This window comes from Prinia subflava, chromosome 5 (assembly GCF_021018805.1).
Source record: "Prinia subflava isolate CZ2003 ecotype Zambia chromosome 5, Cam_Psub_1.2, whole genome shotgun sequence".
Classification (NCBI taxonomy): Eukaryota; Metazoa; Chordata; class Aves; order Passeriformes; family Cisticolidae; genus Prinia; species Prinia subflava.
This window is the reverse complement of record NC_086251.1, coordinates 17,483,079-17,499,103: the sequence shown is the minus strand read 5'-3', so window position 1 is coordinate 17,499,103 and position 16,025 is coordinate 17,483,079. Positions and strand designations below refer to the sequence as shown.

Here is a 16,025-nt window from a genome sequence, read left to right as displayed (position 1 = left end):
CTCCACAGAGTGTGCAAAACTGTTCTGGCACTGCTGAGAATCTGATGTGTCATACCAATGAACTCGGGTATCCTGAGTGCAAAAGTATGGAATGTCAAGATCAAATGTGTCGCTTACAAGGAAACAACAAAACATACACAAGAACAGTCTGTTTTCCACCTTCCTGAAAGAACCATTCTATCTCTGCTTGTATTCCTTGAGGCTATGTCTGTCTTGTTATTTATTCTTTGTTTCATTCTTAATACCCATTGTATCATGTATCTTAATGCATGTTTGTACTTATGATTATATTTCCTTGCTTCTGTTACATCATACAGGCTACTGACTTTCTGATTATTGACATACAACTTTTGAAAGTTGTGAAATACATATTTTAAACTTCCTTTTTTTAATCAGAGTGTGTGTTTATATTTTAAATTAAATTCATAAGCCTTCACTTTTCTGAAGAAATTTCATTATTAGTCTTGAGAAAATACAAAGAGCTGTTTTCTGAATCACATAGAAAGTGTCTTAGCTGTGCATTTGATTTATTCCCCAATCGGCAGTTGCATAGAAGATCATCAGTCTATCTTGTCAGCCTTAAGCTTCTATAAAACGCAGTAGCAGAGTGTTTTGCTTGAGGCAAGAGGTTATTTTGTTCCTTTCTCCCAAAAGGTTCTGTGTCATCTAGGTTGTGACTCAGATGCTTCAGCGGTGTTAGGCAATCTGCATTGATACGTATATAAACTCTCACACTAAGAGTATTTGTGCAGTTTGTGCCCACAAAGGGTCCACAAAGGAAAAGGATTTACAGGGAAAGTGCAGTTCTGTTGTCGACTGCTGTTTTTATTTCAAACAGGTTTTTTTCCTCTTGTTATCAGTGGAGCTACTTACTCTGAAGTCTATCTAGCCCTCCCTCTTCAAATCACAGTCAGATGTAATATAAGGTTTATAGGAAGTGGGAATGTTTTAATGACTCAGCTGGCATAATTAGAAAAATTAGGTAAACTTCTTGGCACAGCAGACCTCCAGTCAGCTTGGAGAGTTATTTCTTAGGTACATCTACCTCAGGAAATGGTATAATCGAGACAAATCCTTCTCTCCTAGCCCTTTCAGCTGAAGCCAGAACACTGGATTTGCACAGCCAGGACAAAATTTGGCCCACAGTCAGCTCCAGAAAGAACATTAACATCATTGACGCTTGAAGAAAAATCCTGCATTATTTTAGAAATATGTTGGAGGTCTGTCTTTCTCCCTGGACTTCTGTTCCGCTATGAACACTTTAGACAATCAGTATTTCTACTGTGAGATACGTATGTTGCTATTTTTTTGCTTCCTGTAGTGTTACATGTCCATTTCACTACACTGCATATAAGGCTCTTACACCAACAACGATGTAAAACTCCGAACGAGCAGTCTGCATTTCACCTGTAGCCACCAAGGGGCCTGGGTCTCGAGGGATTGTTCCCAGCAGAAAAGATTGGTCCCTCTGCTGTTAACATTGGTGTGTTTGGGGCTGTGATGGTTGCTTGCTTTACTGAATCAGGTTTCATGGCAGGAATTTTCAGGGTCCTCCACTTCTACCCAAGCATGTAATGTCATTAGCTGCTGGTAGTGGACAAAGTTCTTCTAACTGGAAAAACTGCTTTGCCCTTGAGTTCTGCAAAGGTTGAGAGTAGTTGTCATTTTATCTCAGATAATAAATCTCCTATTCATTTTGACAAAGGCTTGGGTATTTAACAGCGTCACACAAACTGAATCTATACAGAGCAAACAGTCAAACAGAGACTGCCATTGTGGATGAGTTGTATTACCTTCAGCCTGGTGCCTAAAAGTGTCCTTGAAGCATGGTCTTGACTCTACCCCAACACAATGCACATGCTGACAGATCAGAGCCTTGTAAAATAGTTGTTGGTAGATAAAGCAAATCCTTGTCGAAAATGTACTCTCTGATGAAAAGATCAATAGAAGTAATCAAGACAGTATGTTTGGGAGCCATGTGAAGGCTGTAGAAACAGAACAAGGATTGGCAGTTTTAGCTGAAGAATTTCTGCAAAAACCATGTGGCAGCATAAGTAATGTTTCTATAGAGGAAGGAATGAGTAACAAGGAAATGGCAATCCTAGTTGGTCTACTCTCTCTCTCTCTTTGTTCTTCTCTTTTTCTCCCTCCCTTTTCTGGTCTATTTTTTTGTAGTTTTCTGATTGCACTTCATTAAGAACATTTCTATTTCATGCCTGTAGGGTACTGGTTCTTAGGTGTCAACTGAGCAACATTCTTGATAATTTATGGAACTCAAAACTCATGAATAGCTATGTTGGAACAACTGGGATTACTGATGTTGAAAAGTCAGAGTCTATTTAAAACTCAATTCCATTCCACATACTTGTACAGAAAGGTAATTTAAGGACTTAAGCTTTTTAGAATAAACTAACTGCATGCTTTGGCATTAGCTTTACCCTAACACCTAAGACCTCTCTACTCATACGGACCAGGATTTTCCTGTGCTAGGCACCATAATATCCTATGCTCTGAATCAGTGCTTTAAAATATGCACCTGCATGCTTTGCCAAACTAGATTAGGGTTTAATTTTGTTTACATCTCTCTGCATTGTCCTAATTTTATTTATTCAGATATTTATTAAGCCATGGTGGTGCTTGTAGAAGAAGAGCATAGAATTACTCTCTGCTGTACTGTACAAACAAGAAATGTGAGAATTCTTAGAGATAAAAGGTAACATAAAGACACGGAAGAGAAGAGAGAAGAACAGTAATAAGAATCTAATGTTACCTGTGCTGTTTATGAAGCTTAAATGAAACAGACAACTGCTTGAAAACAGGATTTTGCTAGTAATTTCTGGAGTGTGTTCCCTGCTCTGCTAGTTTTCAGACAGCAGTCAGTTTTCATGGAGTGAACAGTAGTCATCAGAGGGAGGAATCAAAGCTGAGTGACAGAAACTTTTCTTAAACTCCAGCAAGCAATGTCACCTAAAGGAGACTCTGAGACACAAGGATGTCTGTGCACCACCTCCAAGACAAATAAAATTCAGAAGCATGACGTACTTTTCATGGCTTGCCCAGAACAGCACAGAAAGGAATTCTTTATACCAAGTTAACTCTTTTAGTCACATAGACCTGCCAGTATCTTTAATTGTGTTTGATCTACTTTGTCACCAGGATCTGGAGGTCCAAATAATGATATATCTTGTTCATTTTTTCATTTGCTACCTCACACACAATCTCAGCTTCCTCACTCATCCATATGTACCCACTTCCCTCTGACACCTTTCTGCATTCTGCCTCCTCACTCATTCATTCCAGCTATTCTCCCTGTATGATGCCCCAAGCCCATAATTATTCTTCTCCCCTCTCTGCCAGGCAGGGCTGCACTTTCCACCTCCCCTTTGCTTCTCTAAGAAGAAGCTGACAAACTCCTAATCCAGTAACAGCAACAGCAAAGGTCAAAACAAAAGGGTGCAGTGAAAAGTCATGTGCTAGCAACAGCTGAGCTGCAACAGAAAGTCATGAAGAGCATGAAACTGGTCAGTCTTAAAGAACTTTTAAAGCAAGTTAAAGGTCTTCTAAGTTCCATTTTGTTTGCTTCTTCTCTACTGACTGCAACTATGATCCATATGCCCTTTATAACAACAAACAAAACAATAACAACAACAAAACCAACAAGAAGAAATCTATTGTGGTTTCAAAGAAATCACATCAAGCTCCCCTGAGCCACATGTTTGTGCAGCATTCAAGGGTATTCATCAGAATCATGACTTTGTGCCTGCTCAACTCTTTCCATGACATTCAGTTGGCCATGGCCACAGATGGGATATTGGTTTAGATGGACATTTTCTCTCATGTACTTGTGGTCATGCTTATACTAAATGATCAGGGTGGAAGGAGTTCTCATTTGGTTAAAACCAACATCAACTTATTTACTGCTCTTGTCTTACATTAGTATTGGGGTAAAAAAACCCTTCAAACTTATTAGCAAGGCAAACATGTTTATCAGAAGTGTTTGATTCTGTTTCCCAGTGTCTAGTTTACTTTTCTGCTGCATTACAGAAAGGTTAAGAGTTTGATCTGGCATCCATTAAATGCTTTTCTACACAATAGAAATACCAGGATCTCTCTGAGCTAAATGTAACATCCTAGGATGGCATCAGCAGTTGTATGAACAACTTGATTTGTGGTCAGTTCTAATGGAAAAGAGTTTTTCAAGTGTAGTTGACAGGCATGATTTTCAAACATAAGCAAGTCCCCATCAAATTCCATGATAATGCAATATGTTTATTTGCTAAATGATATATCAAGCAAGTTATACTCTTTCTACATTCTCACTGAAGTATTTCCATCTCCTCCTTCATAAAAGACTTGGTGGAAGTGGATCAAAAGTCTGTAAAGTGTCAAGTTTTTAGAAAAGAAATTTTAAGAAATTAAAATTATGACAAAGTCATATTAGTTGGAAAGAGGGTCTTTGCATGGAAAATGTTGTGCGATCTCATCTGGCAGTGCTGTGAAGTAAAGATACAAGAAACACTCAGGAGCAAATCAAAAATGGAGTCAGTTATATTCAAGCCAATGTATAACTCCTTGTCCAAGATATTAACTCATAGCAGCAGATACGCAGTCATTCAGCTGCTGTGATTATACATTGCATTATGCATTGCCTTGGGATAGGAAGCACTTTGCCCACTTAGTAAAGCAGCATGGGAAAGGATACAATCATTGTCAAAGTATGCATTATTAAAGGTTAATAAAACTTATCTGAGCTTCTGTAGAACTCTCATCACTGATTTCAGTGGGAGGTGCATAATGTTGTACATATATTAAATTCTTACCCAGCTCTGAAAAACAGAGGATAGAAAAGAGCTAGGAGGTTAATCATTAAAATACAACTGCAAAGTCTTATGTTTTAGCAAATTAGCATAATTTAAGAAAAATATAAATTAGCATAGAGCTTTGTCATGACTTTCAATATCTGGATTTCTGGACCACAGAAAGAAATACCCAAAGACAGTTTTTCTCCCAAGGCATCCTTCATTGAAAGAATTCAGATAATCTTCCTGCCTGTAAGTCCATAGGAATAACTTTCCCACATGAACTTTCAAGGGCATTTGAATAAAAAATGGTCTGAGGAAAATTATTTTTAAAATAAATTTTGGTGTAGAACTGACTACTTCACATGCATAAATCTACTTATGCTCCTTTCACTTTATGAGCAAATATTTGCTAGAATAGTGACTAATTAGTGGGTACGCCCAAAAGAACAACCATGAGAGTTTCTTGACATTCTATTCAATTCTCCTTGGTTTCAAAATATAACATGCCAAAGGTTTTGCTCCATTCAGAACTTTCATATGGATTTGATCCACAAATACCCTAGTAAATAATTCTAGAGCCAGATGTCTTTTTGGGTACAGCTAATGTCGCTTATGTACAGAATGAGCTCATTCAGTTCTTTCATGACAGGTCAAACTGGAAATTCTTTCCCAAAGTCTTACTTGTCTTTGATATTGATATGTACAGGATTTTGTTAGGAAATAAGTAGCACTAAATGGAAAAACCCACTGGATTGTCCAGGTGTGTATACAGCAAGGTCTGTGGTTGAGACCACCTTACCCTTTGCAATTAAGGTGGGTTTATTTTAATCCAACAATATGTTCTATTACATAAAAGAGTCCCAAGAGGTGAAACACAAGAGGTGAAACATTTCTCTTCCATGAGTGGAACAAGAGAGCATTAGTTATTTTGCTTAGATTAGGACAACATCAAAGGAACTTTAATTTGCTCATAGTGGCAAGATATAACCAAATCATTGCAGACAGAAGATCCCACTCCTACCTTCAGCACACCAGAATATGGAGAAAAGGGTTTGCATTTAAAATCACCAATTTTCAATGATTAGGTTTTTTTACTCTAGGAGCAACCAGCATTGATTTCCTGTCAGAACAGGATGTAAACGTAGAATTTGTTCATTTCTCCTTGAGACATTTACAATAAAAATATTTAGGGGTAGACATGGAAATCAGACACACAGAGAGATTTTGCAGATTGGCATTCTACATCATGAAGCTGATAGCAAATCCAAGGACTCCTGACTCTTAGCAGACTGCCATATACACCTCTGTGAGAGACAAAAGTCCTACAAGATTCCTGCTAGAGATCACATCATTATTTTGGTTCTGAATTACAGCAAATTTATTTTGATACTTTTTCTGTTAACATTTCTTGCATTATACATCAAGATTTTTACTGTGAATTGTGTTCTATCCAAATCTAGATTCAGACTTAAACAGAAATGCCCAGTTTTGGTTTCAAATGAGTTGCAAGTGGTTTGAAACTGTTCAACTGCTTTACCTGCTCCATCAAGAGATGAATTGTAGATGATGACAAGTTGCTTAAATCGCTTCACCTTAGCGCAAGGCATAGGATATATAAATTGAAATAGTATGCTCTACATAGACAACGAGCTACACTATCTCATTGTAACTATGGGTAGTATGCAGTATGGGTATGGGATATCCTGAGAAAAATGTAATGAAAAGGCTTGTATCCTCCTTTTTCAATTATGATAGAAATTTTAAGCAATTCTATATGCAGTGCAATTTAATAAGCTTGATATTACTCCTGATTTTGATGCTCAAAAGAGTAAACAGGTTTAAATACTTATTTCAGCTACAATAAACTGACTGCCTGAGATCCACCAACATCCTGCTTTGACTGGCCCCTAAATACCATATGCAGAATGGCAATTAATTTAAGCCAGGTGTGAGTTGTTTTGCATGTTCTTTCTGTTTGTAAAGAAGAATGCTTAAAATTGCAACTCACCTGAGCAGTAAAATAATAACAGCAACCAGTAGAGACCTATTGCTCTGGAAGCCTCTTCTTCCAACTAAAATTAGTCAAGGAGTGCAGTCAAAGAAACACCAAGAGTCTTACTTTGAATTGTATCCTGTCCACGTTTATACACAGACACAGGCAGAAATAACCAGATTTTGTTTACTAAGTCCTTTAAATGAGTTGTAAATGGTTTGAAAATCAGCTCAACTGCTTTTTTTACCCCAGCAGTGGCAGGCAGCAATTTGCTGTCCTGTAAGTCCTGCTTGGTCTTAAAATCAAGGGTGTTACCATGATCTGTGGAATGCAGAAGCTTGCTTACCCCTGTTCTTGCTTTGCCCCACGTACTCTGTTGGCTGACTGCAGAACACCCTCAGAGAGCAGGTGGTGTGCTCAGCACCAGGCCAGGCTGTCTTCCCAATGTCTGGTGGTTACCAGTGTTCTGACAGATAGAATAAGGAGAGTATTTTAACAGAGCAATACAGTCACAGCCACAAGGGTCACAGTCCCTCTCCTTCATGGAAGTGACAGCTCTTGTGATGTCTTACGTACGTGACAATGCCTAGGAATTTGGAAAATTCCACTTCTAGGAAGTGTTTGATGAAAGATGACTATATATAATAAAAGGAATTAAACTAGAACACCAGCTCCCTGTTCCTGAACAGGCAGAAGCACATTTAACAATCTCATGGTGATTTTCAGCAGCTAAAGAGGATCTCTGAAATTTAAATAGCAATCAATGAGTTAGGAAAAGAAAGATAGAAACAGAAGCAGCAGTAAAAGGCTGGTACTGCAGCATTTAGATGTGTTACAAGATGAGTACTTGTATGACTTGTATGAAGACCTAGAAGCTCCCTCCAAAAAATTTCAAGCCACAAATATGTCATCTGTAAAATGTATGATTTTAGTTTATGTACCCAAGAATTTGGAGGAACAATAAATCATGAACCACTTTTTTGTTTGTTTGTTTGTGGTTTTTTGTGGGGGTTTTTTGTTTGTTTGTTTTTGGTTTTGGTTTTGGTTTGTTTTTGTTTGTTGTTTTGTTTTGGTTTTTTGCAAAACTATAGAAAAGAATTAAACTCACACTGTGGATAATCTTGCACAAATGGACAATGAAATTTTGGAGACAGGACATCCACTGACTACGAGATACATAATGATAAGCATAAGCTTGGCTCTTCAGACAGAAGTTCAGCTGAGCCTCTAAACTCAGTCAGCACTGCAGATAAGAATTAAACATAGAGCCTGAACCACCCATGCAGTCTTCAGATCAAATTAAAAGTTACCTGCCAAAATGGGCACAATCTTAGTCTGTCGAGCTTTGAGGATACATGCAGCACTGATGTGCGTGCTCAAATCTGAACAGTTTTACAAAGAACTGAAAGTTCTTTTACAAAAGAACGTGCAGAAGTGACTCATGAAGGACTCCTCACAAGGAAAATGACACCAAAATGTGTTCAACAGCAGATTCTGAGATAGGCAAAGAAATGCAAATAAAAACTCAAGATTGGTTTGGGAAAATAAAAAGTCATTGACGTGAGGGATACATGCAATTACTGGGACAGAAGAAATAATTATGCCAAGCTTGTGGAGAAGAAAAGCAAAAGTAAAAAATGAACTGTATTTGTCTCCCACCAAGGATTCAAAAGGTCAAATTTGGCTCATCTATGTTGTTAGTATACAACAATAAGCATTTTATGAAATAAAGATGCATAGGCAAGGCAAACCCACAACAGTGCCAAACAGATAACAAAATGCCAAACAGATAACAAAGCATTAGTGGTGATATTAGTCCAGAAAGGTGTACTCAGCACTATGCAGAGGAGGAAAACAAAGCTGAAATCCAGCCTGATGAACCAAATGAGAGCTATAAACATCCCCCTAACACTGTGAGAACCAAGGAAATACTGCAGGTGGAAACCCCAGCAGCTTTCATGCGATGGATATACATGATATACAATGGAAAAATTATGCTTTCAGCTGAACTAAGTGCCCTGTTGTGCTGGGTTGACCGTGGCTTATGCCACGTGCCCATTTCTCCCCCAGTGTGGGCTCCTCTCTACGTGCTTCCACAGGTCCTCCAGCACAGGTTTCCCACAGGGCCACAGCCTTCTTTGGACACCCACCTGCTCTGGTGTGGAGTCCTCCATGGGCTGCAGGTGAATCTCTGCTCTTCCATGGACTTCCATGGGCTACAGGGGCACACTCTGGGCTGCATCATGGTCTGCAGGGGAATCTCTGCTCTGGCACCTGGAGCACTTTCTCCCCCTCCTTCTGCTCTGACCTTGGTGCCCGCAGGGCTGTTTCAAATGTTTTCACTCCCCTGGCTGCAGTGCTTCTGCAGAGTAATCTATTTCCACTTCCTAAATGCATTGTCCCAGAGTCATTACCCCCATCTCTGATGGGCTCAGTTTTGGCCAGCAGCAGGTCCCTCTTGGAACTGGCTGACGTTGGCTCTATGGAATGCTGGGGGAGTCAATCCTATAGTCCCCCTGCTGTAAAAACCTTGCCACACAAAGCCAACATAATGATGAATTTAAGGACATCCAACATGGTAAAAGTCATTCACCACATCTCTGGGCAGAGAATGCATGAAGAGTAGCCCAGAGGAGGACTTGGGGTGTTGGGAGGTGAGAAGCTTGACATTCCAGATGCCAAACCAGTGGCATCCTGGGCTGTGTCAAAAGCAGTGTGGCCAGTAGGTCGAGAGAGGGAATTCACCTGAAGCACTGCATCCAGCTCTGGAACATAAGAAGAACATGGGCCTGTTGGAATGAGTCAAGAGAAGGGCTACAAAGATGATTAGAGAGCTGGAGCACCTCTCCTGTCAGGAAAGACTGAGAGCGTTGTTCAGCCTGGAAAAGAGAAGGCTCTAGAGGGACCTTAGAGAAGCCTTTCTGTCCCTCAAATGGGCCTACAAGAAAGCTAGAGGAGGACTCTGGGGCAGAAAGAGATTAGGAGAAGGGGGAATAGCTTCAAACTGAAAGAGGACAGGTTTAGATTAGACATAAAGAAGAAATTCTTTACCATGAGGGTAGTGAAACAATGGAACTGGTTGCGGAGAGAATATGACATCCTTGTAAATGTTCAACCTGGCCTAGTGAAAGGTGTCCCACAGCAGGAGGGTTGGAGCTAGACAATCTTTAATATAACCACACACTTCAGGTGTCACTCTGTAATTAAGGAACATTGACTAATACTGCTGACAAGTGAGGCAGGTTACTTCATTACTTCTAACCTTCACTGCTTTTAGCTCTCACTCTTTTTTTTTCCCCATTTAGACAATCTAATCTCCATAGAAAGTTTTCTTCCACATTCCACAGTACCTTGCATAACCAGTTATAAAATTACGGTAACAAAATAAAGAGTGATAACAGTATGAAACAGTATATAACACAGAGCTCATCTGCATTCACTGTTAGGGTTTAACTCTCTCCACATATATTTTCAGCCTTTTCTCTGGTGAAACCTCTGTGAGATTTCTCAAGGGGTGTGACATGTTATACTAAAAAAACCTCAGGCTGTATAATTTATTCTAAGAACCAGGAAAAGGAGCCCATGGCCAGAGAGCATCCACTGTTTTCTTCCACAGTGGCAGTGCACGTATTTATTGTGGGGAAGTAAACAGGCCATTGAAAGAAAGGGTGGAGAGTGAATCCCTGGGTAGGGCTGGAAAGTAAAACCCTGGGGAGGAACCTGTAGACTGATGGAAGGAAGAGTGACTGAGGCTATCAGAGACAGGTGAGAAAAGCTTGAGCAGGACAAGCTAGGAGAGCAACTAAACCTCTACAGAGCTTGTGGAAAGGGTGTGCCGGATCCTCTGCTTAAGTTAATAGCAACTGCGTTGACGTTCATTGCAGGCTGTCATTACGTTGCGTTACTTTCCACACCACAATAGCCTCTTCTCTGACCAATCCAAATCTTTCATTTTGCCAGCTGACATGGCAAGCAGTGCCTTCACAGATCTGAGGCACAATGCCTGGGCACAAACCCAAACCGGGCACAAGACCCGGGTCCCGGCTGTCTCTGGTTTATCACTTATGAGGACGTACAAGTTCTTAACCCTACAGGAGCTGTAATTGAAACACAGAAGGCTAATGGTTTTGGTTTTTACTAACAGCCTTACTACTACCACTACCTAAATTCTGCATGCTTACCTTTGCCACCCTCATAATACATGTATATATATATATATGATTTCCACCCTCATAATATATGATATGATTTCAGGTTGTAATTATGGTAGTTATACCATATTGACATTTTATCTGGCATTTGAAATTTTAAATTAAACCAATATAATCCATATCTCAAGTTTTGCTCCTACATCTATGCAAGAAACCAAGAAAAAACAGTAAAATGGGAGATACTAGATCCATCCTCAGAATTATTTGATTGACTGTTTAGTGATCAACCCATTAGTACAAGATCAAAATGAGAGGATATTTGTCAGCCATATCCTTGGCTGTTGCAGTTAACTTCCAATGACTTCCAGTAACTTTCCAGTAACTGGTGTCTGTCATTTCTACAGATCTATCCTGAATTAATAGTCATGGGAATTAATACTAAGATGTTAAGACAAGCTTCTGTTTTTTACACACCTTAAAACTGAGAAAAACAGACAAAAATGCAATAAATAAATGAATACTGCCTTCGACATTTCCCTGCAAATGTCATCTTGGAAATGAAAGTGCTTTGGTTTAGTGTCAGCCAATACCAAAAACTGGTTCCTTGGAATATTCCTGATACAAATTAATAATAAAAACAGCTGCTAATTTTTTGTTATTAAAACACTTCAAAACTTGTTTCTGGGGTTTTTTACCCCTCGTACAACTGTGTAGGTGAGAGATTGCTCCTCCCTACCTATTTAAGCTCTTTTCTCTGTATTACCTGGGAAACTGAAAAGTCCTTGAACTACTTTTTTTTTTAAACCTACATGAAGCACTTGAAGCAATTCTTGTGACAAATGAACATGTTTGCTTAAAACTTTGTATTTTTTGTGACACTTTCACCTGCAGACATGATTCCCCCAGCAATCAGTAAGAAACCAAAAAACCCTATAGCTTTCAAAATTTCATAAGCCACCTGGCAGAGTGATCTGAATTTCTTCTGCACCTGTTAATGTTGTTAACAATTTCATCCACTCCCTGTGGTGGAGATGGAGGAAGAGAGAGGCTGTAAAATTGAAGAAGCTGAATACTGGAACATGTCTGACCATTCCTAGAGATCAAAATCTTGGTCTGAGCAGTAGCGATCATAACAAATCCAGAGCATGAAAAGGTTTGAACAAAATTCCTGGGCAATATCTTTTGAAGAACACCTTTGACTACAACTGGGACAGCCTTCTGAAGAACTACTGTGCACTGCTAAATGCTTAGTGGAATAACATATTCAAGTCTGACATGCATTTCTGTGGTCAGAAAGAGTTATGAGAGTGAAAATTAAGAACTATCTTAGAATAAAAGGGAAGTGTTTGATAATAGCCCTCTGCTTGGCAGCAATCCCAGTAAAAGAGACAGGACAAAGGAGAAAGCAGCTCTGACTCCAGTGACATTCCTAAACATCCTAGGTATGGGCACCTTCATCACCTTTACCAGATGAGTACAAAAAGCACTGATTGCTCCCTCAGAAAGCTCATCCCTTTATCAGTATTCCCTTGCTCTTATAAACCCGGTGGAAAACAAGAAACTCTCTCTGAATGTTTCAAAGCAGCACAAGAAGATCCCGACTTTGTGTTTTGCCCCTCATGCAGCGGTGGGTGTAACTGAGAAGGGAGCCAGCTCTGCTCCTTCTAACCATCACAAACAGCCTATTGCTAAAGGCATGTGCACGTTGGTTGCTGAAAGCCAAGTCTGCTGCGTGGCTTGTCTAATTGTTTAAGTGAGACTAGAGTATATTTGTTTAATACAGCTAACTGGTCACGTAAACAAGAAATCATTTGCCTTCTCTATGTACAGATGAATTTATATTCATTATAAGTACTGGCACAGAATAAAACAATGTTCTATGGGCAGGAAATGCAGTATTTTCTTTTCTCCTGGTTTGCTGAAGCATAAAGATACAGATTTAGAGTGTGTAAACAGCTTACTACTGATTAGGAAGATGTAACTTCATTAAACATCCTGGACATTTTGACAGAGAATATGTTTCAGGTTATAGCAGGCCAAAATGTTGATTTAAGTACCTCAGCATTGGCATAACAAGCTTCTACCGATTTCAGTCCAGAAATCAAATCCAGATAACACTCCATAAAGAAACTATTTTTAATTTATTTTATAGTACTAAATATGTGAGGCTCTGATCTCTTTAGAGCTAAACAGAAGTGGAAGTAGGGGCTGAACTGGAAAAAATTGAAAGAAAACGACACCTTCAGTTCAGTAACACCTGAATGGAATATTGTATTATATTCTTCTCTTCCTTTACGGAAATATTTTAAAATATATAATTGCAAGGTAGGATTTTGCTAAGAACCGAATTGAGTTAGGTTATGGCTGTGATCTCATTTTACAATTAGAACACCTTCCTGAATTTGTGTCCTTCCTCTGCTTCAGCAAAAATGATAAACACAAGCAGAGACTGCTGAACTGAATCTTACAGACGTGTAGAAGGTGAAATTGTCCCATTTTACCTAAAGAAAGTCCTTTCTGCCTCGCCACACATCCTAGTTTTTGTGGGGTTTTTACCCCTTACTCCTGAGGCTTCCCCACCCCAAATTATATCTCCCAGGTCCCTCTGGCTAAATCCCCCACTGAGCAGCAGCCTTCATTCCATTCCTTATGATGGAGATTTTTTTTATCCATCAGCTACCTGCACTCTGGTAAACTGTGAGGAAGTTAAAGCTGGGGGTGAACTGAGGGAAAGTGATGTATATACCAAGTGCTGGACTGGAAATTGCTTTTGCCAAAGCTAGCAGTTTTAAAAGAATTGTTTCACTAACTTTGAATAGTTTTGTCCATCTTTTACTATATTAAAGTAAGATCTATTGACCTAGGAAATTGACAGAAATCTGCCCAGAGCAACTCATCCTACCTCCAATGTCAAGCTAAAAAAGATGAAGTGACAAGAAGTAGAAACACTGTCTGTGCTTATTGTAGTATGCATTTGTTCCTGCTTTTGAAATGATTGCCCAGTAAAACTGCAAAAAGTCAATGTTCAGGAAAAAAAGGTCTGTTAAACCTTTACTGGCAAGCCTTATACCCTTGATTCATTGCCTGTTTCTCTAATTTGTAGTTCTCATAACTCTGTGGATGTGAACAGAATTAAACAAGAATGATTCTGAAACAATGTCGTAATGATCACAGACTATAATCAATCCTTTTAATCCTAGAAAGCTGGTACAAGGCTGGGCTGGCTGGCTGGCTGAAATCACTCCTGATATTTTCTATGAGAAGGCAAACCCAGAGGACTGAAAGGTAGATTTCAAGGTTTAAGGGCATCTCTGACACATGCAGGTTAGGTGTAGGTGAAGCTGGCTGAATGTGCCTCAGATGGGTGCCTAACGCCTGTCAGTGCCACACAGAGGGGTTTCCACGGCGTGCACGCAGCGTGGCCACGGGAGACTGCACGACCCTTCAAGGCTACTATTCTGTTCTTTTTACAAGATCAGCTGCCCCAGTAAGCATGGAGGGACTTCTTAATGCTGGGTCCCTACATATGAAATATTCCACGAACTTCAGAAGTCAGTAGGGGTTTTGCTAAGGAGTTGCCTGGCATCAATTATAGTACTGAAAAACTTAGAACAGTTACTTGCCATCCATCTGCATAACTGTAAAGCAACACCAAATGAAATTGTTCCAGGACCTGTTATTTGTGGAGGAGGAGTTGCATTTTATTTGCAGTCATGTTACGTTTCTTTACTAGACTGAACCTTAAATTGTACATACGTAAATGTATTTACTCCTCCCAAAATGCAAATACCATTGGCCAGTTTCTGAGGAAGGAAGAGCATCCTCTGTTTACCTGTTCATTAGCTAAAATCCCCCAAACCTCACCTTTCTACACTCTCTGAATCAATCTGGGACTGAAGCCAAAATTACCTACTATATAAGAGCGACAAAGCACAGATGAACTACGGTCCTGATCAAGTTTAGACCCAACATCCTTGTGCCAAACTCCACTCAAGATGGGGTTTGGCAGGGGGATATTGCTACCAGAATGGGCTTTCCTGTTAGCAGTTTGCTGTATCCATCAAATAGGTAAGAAATTGTCTTTTTTATCGGGAAAAGAAAAAATACTCTGTTTAGACCTAGTAATATATTTTAAACAACTGTACTAATTGATTCATATAAGAGGTGGCTGACAAGATTTCTTTATATATTTTCATGAGAATTAAATGTCTGTCTCTTAACTGGACTGATTTAATATTGCCTCAAACTTCTGTATATAACTACATATGGAAAGTAGCCTCGAAGATCAAATCCAAAAAAACTCTTATTCATGTCTTAAAATGTCAGATTTTCAGTATCCCATATGCCTTACAAAAACATTTTATTCCTGTTGCATTTTGCATTGGAATTCATTATGAGTGTTATGGTTCTTATGAAATTTAAACCACTAAATTTTCCAGTTGCTAGATCAGACCACTGGTTAGTCTTTTTCAGTATTTTGTCACCTACCAGGAGCTTATACCAGATTTCTCAACATTTCTTGCAACTTCTTTTGCAAAAGAAGCCAGGAGGGAATATTCATATGGCAAGGCTTTTCAGTAACTAATTGTGCAGTAACTAATTTATAATACCTTATGCAAAAGAATTATATAAATCACACATATTGAGTATGAGCAGGACAGGGAGATTTATGTGACACCACAAGCCCTTTTTTTGGATGGGTTTTTTTCACCTGTCGATACTATATATCCATCAGGGCTGGTCTTGGCATTTTTTATTAATATGGTTAACCCTGTTAAGTTGATGGACCCAATCAAATTGGAACTACTTGCAGGAGTACAAGCTTGATAAGTCAGTCCTGTTCATGTGCAGTAATTTCTGTCAGCTGACATTTTAAAATCTGCAGATTGCCTAGCTAAATTTATCTTGAATATCATTTTCAAAACATTGAGAAGTACAAATATAATTTAAGGTGGCTTTATAGTTTGTGCAATAAACACTAAAACATTGGCCAGTTGTTAGATTGTACTTGAAAACACAACGGTCTCGTAGAGTATAAACTTCTGTTTGGAGTTGCGCAATGTTGGTCTGAAGTGTTTT

General features: G+C 39.1%; 1 protein-coding gene across 1 annotated transcript in view; it reads left to right on the top strand.

The window, feature by feature from the left end:
- The first annotated feature begins 1,252 nt into the window (after positions 1-1,252).
- The window catches only part of MUC5AC (mucin 5AC, oligomeric mucus/gel-forming), a 35,872-nt gene continuing 21,099 nt past the window's right edge, over positions 1,253-16,025 (top strand). Inside the window, exon 1 of the mRNA XM_063399127.1 lies at positions 1,253-1,292. Within this exon, the coding sequence (XP_063255197.1) occupies positions 1,253-1,292 (40 nt within the window). The remainder of the gene's footprint in view (positions 1,293-16,025) is intronic.